At 34.9% G+C, this 11,470-nt stretch overlaps 1 protein-coding gene across 1 annotated transcript; it reads right to left on the reverse strand.

Moving 5' to 3' along the window:
* Positions 1 to 5,030: 5,030 nt before the first annotated feature.
* Positions 5,031 to 10,335, reverse strand: LOC145598020 (SUPPRESSOR-OF-WHITE-APRICOT/SURP RNA-binding domain containing protein 1-like). Its single transcript, XM_081654306.1, has 4 exons — positions 10,131 to 10,335; positions 7,639 to 8,650; positions 6,247 to 6,530; positions 5,031 to 5,967 (listed from the first exon to the last, which is right to left on the reverse strand). Exons 2-4 carry the CDS (start codon positions 8,604 to 8,606, stop codon positions 5,258 to 5,260), a joined length of 1,962 nt encoding a protein of 653 aa, XP_081510432.1. The 5' UTR covers positions 8,607 to 8,650; positions 10,131 to 10,335; the 3' UTR covers positions 5,031 to 5,257.
* Positions 10,336 to 11,470: the final 1,135 nt, after the last annotated feature.

An 11,470-nucleotide genomic window follows, 5' to 3' on the forward strand; every position in this document is an offset into this window, starting at 1 on the left:
TTCGACCCTAATTAAACACACCGGGTATCACAAAATTTACTTGGAGATACAACGAAGACAACCACAATAGTGTGTAGTTTATTTGTGGTCTAATGTAAACAAAACTTTTAATAATTTATGATGATGATAATACAAGAAAAACGAATGCAATACAAAAGAATAAAAAGAAAGTTACTGTCTTTTTTCATCATATGTTACTAGAACATATATATAACAAAGCAAATAATCTCCTAGCACTGTTTGGTAAATGTCAGATACTTTGTGATGTCTTGTATGAGTGGATAATGACAACCATTCTCAAGAATCTTAATTTCCATTTAAGCCAAATGATGCAATATAATTTAGTATCACAAGTCCACAACTGTCACTTGGTATTACTTGGTCTCAACCGTCACTTAGTATTATTTGGCCATTTGTGCCAAATGATACAAAGCATTATATAGCCAAATCATACGATTAAAACCAAAGACAACAGTAAATTATAGTCATTTGCTTTAACTATTTATTTATTTAATTAATAATACAACACCTTAACCTAAGTAAATTAATTAAATAACATGAAAATAGTCTACAATTCTCTAAATAATTCAACATCGGGGTGTTAGAGAATTGGGGGAAATCGAAACTCAGGTTCGTAATTCACTAATTTCGCTATTTTCACAGTTACTGGGAATTTCTCAAAAAAAAAAATAAAAAAAAAAATAAAAAAAAAAAATAAAATAAAAGAAATTACATTAACTTTGTCTTTCTTCGTTTTCATTCTTTCTAATTAAAGGGATGCTCCCTTGGTCACTTGCTTCATTGTTTTATTGTTTATTTCTTATACATATAATGTTTGAATATACTACGTATATGTTTTTATCTTACAATCCTCTCATATTTACTCGTGAATCATATATGATAGGATCGATGAATGATATCATAGGGCGTCCAGGGACGATAGCTAGCCTGATACTCAGGCTAGCACATTTTCTTTGCGTAGTTACTGCCGTAACACTTATAGCTACGTCCCCATCTACGCAAGTTTCACTATTCAGTAAAGCAAACATCAGGTAAAAATAAGATTGCTAGCTTTGTTCCATTCATGAATTCCATTAATTGGTTTTGTAATTGTTAATATTTTTTTTTTTCTTCTAATTTTGTGTTTAGTGCTATGAAAATGATTATCGGGCTAGTATGCCTGCAACAGACAATCAGCCTGGTAGCTGCACGCGTGGACATTTACACACTAATCAAGAATATTGATTTGCGATTGAGTCCTAAACTTCTAAAGAAAATCTTCATCATCGATGTGGTATTTACTGACCTTTAATTTGTATACGATTGTGTATGTTATGATACCTTAATTAAGATTTAATGACTAACAATACAGCAACTTTTGGTACAGGTGACATGTCATTTGTCGTTAGCAGCAGCAGGCGCATCAGCAGCAAGATATGTGTTCAATGCTTATGTTGCAGACGTTTGCAGCAAGTACGACATTCCTGGTTCGAGTTGTTCTGTTTATTGGTTGGCAACAAGGTTTTTACTAGCTAGTTGCTTCTTTAGTTTCTTATCTACCCTTAGTGGCTTCCTAATTGTAACCTCTGCTAGCATAGTTAACAATTAATTCTAACTTAATACGAGTAATTCGTATTAGATTTAGAATTTAGATGTTACAACTTTATGTTTGGTTGCTTCTAGGTTGAGCTTGCATTGGGTTAATACCTTGCTTAAAAGCTTTGTAAATATTGTAATGTATGTAATACAATGGGTGCAAGCTCTTTGAGTAATTTAACTTCCTTATTAATCTCATGTATATTTTGTTTGTTGCCTTAGTCTTATATGTTGAATACCGACTACTGAGTACGCGAAATTAGTAAAATATTACTCGTACAAATTAACCCACATAGTGCAATATTTGGTTGGAACATCACCATATCAAAGAAGCAATAATTACATACTATAAATTTGGTGAAGAGCTTCACATTGATTTTATTGGCTATCTTTTACTTAGACATAATTGTTATTGTTATAGATATTTATGAGGACCTAAACTACCAATTTCTTAAAAGAGAAGGTCAACATCTTAGGCACAAAAAATTTAATGGGCTACAGTCTACACCACTACACTATCATATCTTTATGTTGTTCCCATTTTACCTTTTGCACTCTATTTGTAATACTCACAAGTATTGAAATTATAGACCATAACAATATTAACAAGGTCACACACGAGTAAGTTATATAGTACAATATTTATTAAAGGTGTATTAACTACTCCGTAGTCCGTACACAACATAATCTCAACCCAAAACAACATAATCTCTTGGGCCACTGTTGCCAAATCCACCTAATGATGACAAGGCAATTAGGTGGGCTTGGCCCAAAAATCTTTCCATCTAAATTGATTGGAATAGTTGGACATATACCCATCTATTTCACTGGCCCAATCAATCGGTCATATGTCCAATATCAGTAATTCAGTGCTCACCAAAAAATAAAATAATAGTATTGTGCTGGTATTGTGGGTATTAAACATCGGCATAATGTTGTTCGGGATACCCTTGTTGATGTTTGCTTTCGTTCTGGGATTTCAGCGAGAAAAGAGGTTGACATTGGGTTGGCCGGAGGGAACGACGAGGCCCTCAGACCCGCGGATGTGTTACTTTACATGGGATCGTGGTCGCGATGTCCGTGTTGATTTGACAGGGTCTTCTCCTTTGACACAGTCAGGGCTATCTGACTTCATTCCTGGGCGGGTTGTGGCTGATGCAACTCATCGGAAGCGGGTTAAGTATGAAGCTCGATGTCAGGCGATTGGATATGGTTTCATTTCCTTCTCCTTTTCTTCGCTTGGGGAATTAGAGAAAGAGGCTATTGCGTTACTGAAGCGGATTCAAAGGTTCTCGACGACGCAAGACATTGGGGCTCGTGCTGCAGCTCATATCTTCACTAGGGTAGGATTTGCAATAGCTAGAGGAGTGGGGGCCCAGATTGTATCTCGGCTTCCCACTAATTTATTGTAGGTTGTGTGGCTTTTGTTTTTGAGATAATAATAATAATAATAATAATAATAATAATAATAATAATAATAATAATAATAATAATAATAATCAGTAATTCAGTATGCCTTGATATCATGGAACATTGGAACGTGGAAGAGTTGCTTACTAGTTACTACTCTGTACTATTGTAGGTTACAAAGATGCCATTACTTTATTCAGCGAAGCACATTATAGTTTTAGTTGACAAGTAGTTTAGTTTAGATTGAATCTCATATTCATCATATAACATATTATACGATAAAGAGAAGTCAGACTCATTGACAATGAGTAGAAATAACTAAGAGGTCTTAGCCTCACCACACCAAAAGTTTCTAGTTAGATTTGATTTCATGACCTTCAAGCAAGTCATGAGATCAAATAGTTGCTAGTAGGTCAAGCTTTAATTTGTTTGATTTTTATACTACGTAATTTATATCATCATCTCACCATGTGTATTTGTATAAATGTATTTCCTCCATGCGACATATAATGTGTATATATGACTAAGGGTCTGTTCTGATTTACTGAATTGAATTGAGCTAAACTGAAATGAATATTGTATAAGAGAAGGAATTTAGGAGTTGAACTGAATTGGACTGACTGGAGCTGAATTGAACTAAACTAAACTAAACTGAGCTGAAATTAAGCTAAACTTAGGAGCTGAGCTGAACTTATTAAAACACGGCCGAATTTGGTGGGTGTAACACTTATTAAAACACGGAGTGTTAACCTACAAAATAATGTTTTGCAAATTAAACTGAGTGGTCGTTATATACACCCGACTTTACCATACACCTATGAGTATTTGCTCTCATTTTGATAATCTTTTTTCATTTTATCATCAAATGAAAAGTAAAAACTAATTATAGGTTAGTTGGGTGTACGGTACACTCGAATGTAAACAAGAATATGATCATATATTCATATGAGTATTTAATAAAGTTATTTCAAAATCTAATAAAATTAAAACAAATAAAAGTTACACCATGATAAGAATAAAGATTTAACTTTGCTAAAAATGCTAAGTATCTTTTACAATACCATGACTCCCAATAAGGCTTCCCACAGTATTCTATGAAATGCATCTATGAAAGCTAAGCTATCCCACCAAATAAAAAAGCAAAGCTAAGCACAGCTAATTTTTTCCCCTTCCCACGACGTCTACTTTTATAATTACGAGCCTCCTGGTAACCTGCAGATGATCTTTATCGATCAACAGTAAATAATAGACCCCAAAAAAAAAAAAAAAAAAAAGGCAAACCAAACCAAATTAGGGCCCATAAAACAGCTTCATCTTTGGACTTGGGCTATTCATACTTTGGGCCCAATCCATCATTTGATTGGTCCATGCTAGTAACTTGAACTTTTTTTTTTTTTTTTTTTTGAGAAACAGTAAGGGCCTATTCATATTTACTGAACTGAGATGAACTGAACTGAACTGATTGGAGCTGAACTGAACTGAACTGAATTGAGCTGAAATGAATATTTTATGTGAGAGGGAAATTAAAAGCTGAACTGAACTGATTGGAACACAGGCCCTAACTTGAACTTCTTCAGTAATCGAGTTCTTAATTACCATAGGATTAGTCCTCAAAATAAAATAAAATAAAATAAAATAAAAAAATTTAAAAATTACCAAAGGATTAAGAACTTCCTTGTAAATCAGATTCATGATGCGTATGATGATATATCAGATGAAGAGGATTAGGCCCGTTTCAAAAAAAAAAAAAAAAAAAAAAAGAAAAAGATGGAGAGGATTAGGTTGATGGGGGGTTTGGGTGTTTTACGTCTTTTTAAATTATCTATAATTTTTAAATAATTAATCGAGAGTTAGTAGGGTAATCTTATAATTTAAGAGTTGTTTTTCCAACTTTCATTCATAGCACTCTAAATTTCCATCTTTGCAGTTCCAGCCCTTCTGTTTTTTATTTATTTATTTATTTTTTTGTTAAAAATAACCAATAACCACCATTTATTACCATGTCATTCAATAAAAATTAAATATTAAAAAAGATTTTTATCATGAAAATAATACGGTAACTCGGGACATCGTCCGAGCCTGACACTAGTTTGGAATTAAATCCTTGTATTCAAACACTACGTTAAGGCTTTACAAGTTTACAAAACTCAAACCAACTAACCAAGAATAAACATTAAGTCATACAAGAGAGTTAAGCTTTTTGTATCTGGTACTTTAGCTCACAAAGCACAAAATTTTCTACTATGCTTTACTACCGTGTTCCTGTTCTTGTACTCATTGACACATGGTAATTAGAGCTTCTCTGTTTGCGATAACTAGTATACACATCATCATATTGGCTTGCTTCATTTGGATTTGCAGTGGCTCCAAGACCTAATCTTCCAGAGCTAAATGAACCCGGTTCTGTCTCTCTTTCTGCATCTAATTGCAGATTTGGTGGTGGAGGGATGCAAGCTCCTCCCTTGCGGACTGGAGAATCTCTTTGATAGTCATCATCATATCTTGCTTCAGACCCGCTCATTGGTCCTTCAGAAGGGTTGACCTCTCCAATCTCCTTAAAATATTTAGACACTCTCTCCAAGATATCAGATTCTGGAATATCAGATGATGGTATGACAGTTGGGATTTCAAGAGGGCTCATCGGAGAATAAGGTACACCACTTCCAACCTGCTGTTTTTTTACCATTCCAGGTATAAGACCGGGAGGGAACAAAGGGTATGGCGGTACCTTTTCGCCAACATTATTAGCAGATGGCTGTGGTGCAAGTGGGGTAGGAAGTTGATTTACAGGTGGAACTGCCGAAGGTAAAGGAACAGATCCTGGAAAACCACCAGGTGTGACAGTGTGTGGAAGAAATGGCTGACCTCCGAAGCCATGTCTATCAGGATGCTCTTGATTTAGTATGCTGTGTTTGTCCTGCTGCCACTGAAGGTTACTGATTGCTGTTTGGTGAGGAATCCCTGCATCGAGGTCCATAAAAATATATATCAATTCAAAAAGTTAAACAAAATGTGAAAGCACTATGAAAGTCCACAAGTAAGATGCATCTTATTGTTGAAGATATCATTTTCGAAACATACTGACACAATTTTATCCAGCAAAATTTTCAAAGAATAGCAGAAATATTAGTAAAACAAAAATAAAAACAAAAACGACCCCCACCAATATATTAAAAATTTATTAACTCAAATGTCAAAAGGATAAAATATTAGACGGTGAATTTTAAAGTGATGGCCTACCCCCAGAACTTGAAGGATCGGCTGATGAACCATGCAGCTCTTTGGGAGGCCCAAAAAATGAACTAGGCGGTGGTCCTCCAGTCATCTCTCCCTCGAGCACATGGATAGTTTCTTGATCATAAACTTCTTTTGAAGCCCAAAATTGCAATATTTTTTGCAACCGTGACTGGTTTTCTTCCTTATTTTGTGGGTGATGGTAAATTCTTGCCAGCATGGAGCCCAGAACGGGTTTGAATGCAAGGGCCTCATTATCAAGTTCGTTAGGATTGGCGCGTCGCTGGAAGCTGTGAAATTCAAGTAACCATAGTATTAAAAAATGGTGCGAAAAGCAAAATTGTGCAATGCCACTAATGAAGAAAAACCATGTACACAAGGATATGCTAACATCAACATCATGATTAACCAGATACAGTGGACTGAACCACTTTGATTTAATCTATTATTTACCAAAAGCCAAAGAATAGTACCACAACAATGTATGCCAATTATTTTATAGTTTAACAACGACATTTACATAAACACATAGGAATAAATATATCTAAAATGATTCCAGAACACCAGTAAATCATCCACTACATATTTACATGGTGGGGAAATAAATGCAACTATCCAGCCACTATTTTCTAAAATGGGTGCTGTTAAAGAGTAATAATAAAAATAAAAATAAATTTTTACTCTCCACGTTGCTTACGAAGTACTAAGTATTTAGTTTTCACAATAAATTTCTCTTAAATATTTTGGGTAAGAATTATGGAAGTATTTGTCAGACAAAATTTGTAAATGGAGGAAGACAGTTTTTATTAACACTATGGTGCATGGAAATATTTGTAAGAGGAAGGGAGGATGAAAAGAGATGCAGGATAGCTATCAATGCAATATGTTACTGTAGCAACTGGTAAATGGCTTTAAAATGCCAAGAGCAAAGCATTGTTTTGAGAAGATAAAGCAAAACAAAAGAAAAAGAGTAAAGTTATGCAGCCTCCATAGGGTTATTACCCCCCCCCCCCCCCCCTCTCCTAATTCATACTTTATAATCACCTATCTTTCATATGTGATTGTTTAATTAACACCATGGTGCATGGAAATATTTGTAAGAGGAAGGGAGGATGAAAAGAGATGCAGAATTGCTATCAATGCAATATGTTACTGTAGCAACCGGTAAATGGCTTAAACATGGCAAGAGCAAAGCATTGTTTTGAGAAGATAAAGCAAAACAAAAGAAAAAGAGTAAAGTTATGCAGCCTCCATAAGGTTATTACCAACAACAAAATCCACAGGAGCAAGAACATAGAAAAATATTGAAAACAAAGCAAAATCAGCAAGACAATTTTAATCTGATTACACATTTAGAATTTAATAATTATAGCAAACTCAATTATAGCCTTCAAATACCTGTCAAAGAGAATATCATTTGCAAGGTAAATAATGTGCAATAGCTTCTCAGAATCTTCTAAAGTGAAGACCCTATCTCTCAACGCTTCAGCTAGAGCGGGAGCAAAAGGAGATCTCTGCATAAACCATGCTTTAGCACCTTTAATCGACTCCTTGGTACCAGTGAGGTTGACAAGCACATTGTTCAACTCCATTGCAATATCAGAAGGAAGTGGACCTGAAAGACCTCTAAATGACTTGGGAGGTTGGTCATAATCCATTCGACCATCACCCATGTAAGGCTGAGAATAGGGCTGTTGCTGATCATAATGAGGGAAAGGCGGTTGGTGCATCTGAGGTAGGCCCATCATTGGACCAGAGGCTGCAGTAGGATTCATAGAGGCTGGATGAATCCCAGGCATAGAAGGGGGAAAAGGGGCACCAAAAGGACCAGGAGATCGAGTAAACAAAAACAGCTTATAGCGATAGTATCCATGACCCTCACCGCCAAACAAGAAACTATACTCTGGGTTTTTATGTTCTTTCTCACAAACCATCGCTTCGAATCCTGGGCCATTTTTGGCAACATACTCAACTAGCTTGTCAATACGCTTTCGCATTTCAGGATCTTGAGGAGGAGGAGCTGGGGGTGGGGCAGAGTCATATGGTCCTCCAGGAAAAGGAGATGGTGCCATGTGAGGAGGCATATGAGGAGGAAAAGGTGGTGGAGGTTGTTGTTGCTGCTGAAGATGAAGAAGATGAGAGTGAGGAGGATGAGGATGGATTTGTTGAGGATGTTGCTGATGTTGGTAAGGAAATTGCTGGACAGATGGAGGAGGAGGTAGAAAAGGAGGACCGTGAACTGAAGGGGGAAACTGTTGATGCTGTGGAGGAAATCCATACTGTTGTCCTGGCAAATTAGCTGCTTGTTGCTGTTGCTGTTGCTGAGCAAATGCCATAGCAGCATAATCATGTGGTGAACGATCCATCAATATTTAAATGATTTTTTATAAGACAATCTCCTGTATACTAACTGCAGTGCAGAAGATTTTCCCCATTAATATTACATTACTTGCTGGTAGATAGAGATAAAACCAATAAAAAAAAACACACACACACACACACACACACACACACACACACAACACACACAAATATAATCCCTTCTATCAAAACAGTTGGCAACATTTGAATACTCGTTTGTACTTTAATAATTGATCGCTTAATAGTATAGATAATTAATATTGTTAACAGTCTTGTTAAAAGCATCTGTTATAAATTATAAGTACTTTTTATATGTAATTTGTTTTTTTCATCATTTTCACAATGCATAAACCAATAGCTATAAATGCAGCAAAAAGACTTTTATTATTCACAATTCACCTTATGAAAACATAAATTCCTATTTAATCTAAGTCATAGAAATCACATTATTCAGTGTTTAAGTGTGATTGTGGACAAAAAGAACTTCACATCCAAAATTACAAAAGAGGGACCTTTTGTTTTAAAAGAAGAAATCATAATATAATACAATCTCCTCTTCCCCTGCTCAACCAAAAAATGAAATAAATGCAGCAGCATTAGTCTCCAATAAAAAAAATGACCATCCTTAAACAGCAAATCCTGTAAACTCCCCCAAACCAAAATTAACAACCATAATTTTCTAACCACGCATGTCTCTCAGCAAGATACGACATCTTGACCTTCACCCACATACAATCTACTACAGAGGTACAGAGAACTTAAAGATTAAGTTTGACTAATATTGTTTGGGAGCGAGCTTTATTGAGATACATGATATCGAAGAAAGGAAGAACATATCATGTCAACATATGTTCAAGCAAGAAAAGGCAACCCTTTAACCCAAACTAAAAAGCCGGTCATGTTGCATAATAGCAATTCTCCAATAGTTACTCAAAATACAGTATGCCAACCTATACAAACCTTTTCATCAGGCTCGAATTCACTGACAAATCATGAACACTACCCAAGAAAACTACCTAAATCTAACCTGAAATCATGAACACTCCCCTCAAAAACTATCTGAAATTAAGCTGAAATCATGAACACTACCCTAAAAAACTATCTAAAATTAACCCGAAATCATGAATACTACCCTTAAAAACTATCTAAAATTAAGCTGAATTAATGAGCACTACCCTAAAAAAACTACCTAAATTTAACCTGAAGTCAACTACCCTAAAAACTACAGTATCAAATATTAACCTGAAATCATGAACACTACACTCGAAAACCATCTAAAATTTCATGGTTTCGTCCTGACATTGACATTTAGAGGGTTATACTAACCAAAGTCTACAACACATTGGCAACCAAAGTTGAATCGACTATCAAATTAGGGTCCAATAATTACGTTAAATCTTAAAGTAATTAAAATCAATCAATAGTTCAGTAATGCACGAACCCTAAATTGACCATACTAAATTATATTAGCAATTAACAATAGAATGAGAAATTGATAATCGATGTTTTGAAATGTAAGAACATCTTACCGTAACTTAAAAGCTGCTTCAATGGAGGAGAGAAAGCTCACAGAGAGAGAGAGAGAGCAGCAACCGCAAACGTGAATGAGTTCTGAAGGGGGGAATTACTCCCCTTTTTTCTTTTCTGTTTTTTTTTTATTTTTTTATTTTTTTATTTGTGTTATTTTAGGTAGAGCTGGCAATCCCTAACCCGACTCGAACCGCAGTTACTGAGAGAATTTCGTGGGTTTGCTTGGTGAACGAATTCTACAGCACCATGCCAGCAATTGCGACAGATTGATTTTAGTCAATTTCGAATCTCCGGTAACATATCTAAACCCTTTATATATAATTGCTCTATTTCGAATCACATGGAATGTCTTGCCTTAATTTCGTGTCCAATTACTTGTTTGGTTTGGTTATATGTTCCTTATGTTATGCTCTAGGATGGAATAGTTTGTGTAATGTGTTTAATTAATTTCTGTTTTTTTTTGTTTGAACTCTAATTTTAGCTTCTATGTTTGGTATCTTTGGGCAACCTTCATCAATTTTCTTTGTAATATTTTTTATGTAAGGATTTCCTCCTATTATCAATATATTCCTATTTTGTGTTAAAAAAGTGTCCAATTACTTGTGTTTTGTTAATGCTTGGTCTACAATGCAAGGTTTAATTTGGAATTAACTAATGCTTGCAATTTAACACTACCTGATTTAGCACAGAAAAATGATTGATTGATTTTATAGAATATGGAACTAACTTCGAGTTCCCTCTAGGTTTTTCCTTAGGAGGTTTTTTTTGGTTCCCTCTAGGGTTTTCCCTTGGGAGGGTTTTTCTAGCCTCTATTGCTAGTTTTTTTTTTTTTTTTTTTTTTTTTTTTTTTTTTTTTTTTTGAAGGTTTTCCTTCACTCTTTTCCTTTTCTTTGTTTTTCTTTCATCTCTTTTCTTTTGATCTCAATTGTAAACTTTTGTAGAGGCTTCCACCGGTGTTTTTACCGATAGTAAGCCCCAAAAAACTTTTTAATTGCTTTCAATAAATGGATCCCATCTTTATGATGGTGTTTATTAGGTTTATTTTCTTTGTTTGTTCGTGTGTTAAAGTTTGAAGATTTAGGGTTTCATCGTCTCCAAAAGTATCTAGAGGGCCATAATAGTTTTTTCACCCGAACAACTACTCATCCGTGGATCCCCAGCCGAATTAGTGCTAACTCACAGATTATATCTCTTCAGATGAAGTTTTTTATTAAGGCGATCGTTGATCGAATCTACGATGTAACTAGTTCTAGGGTGATTTGTACTTGTGTTGGAATTTTAGATTTCCTAGGAATTGTTTGTAAGTGCCGTTTGACTATCTTTCATTAATGAAATCTAT

This window comes from Chenopodium album, chromosome 20 (assembly GCF_948465745.1).
Source record: "Chenopodium album chromosome 20, dcCheAlbu1.1, whole genome shotgun sequence".
Classification (NCBI taxonomy): Eukaryota; Viridiplantae; Streptophyta; class Magnoliopsida; order Caryophyllales; family Amaranthaceae; genus Chenopodium; species Chenopodium album.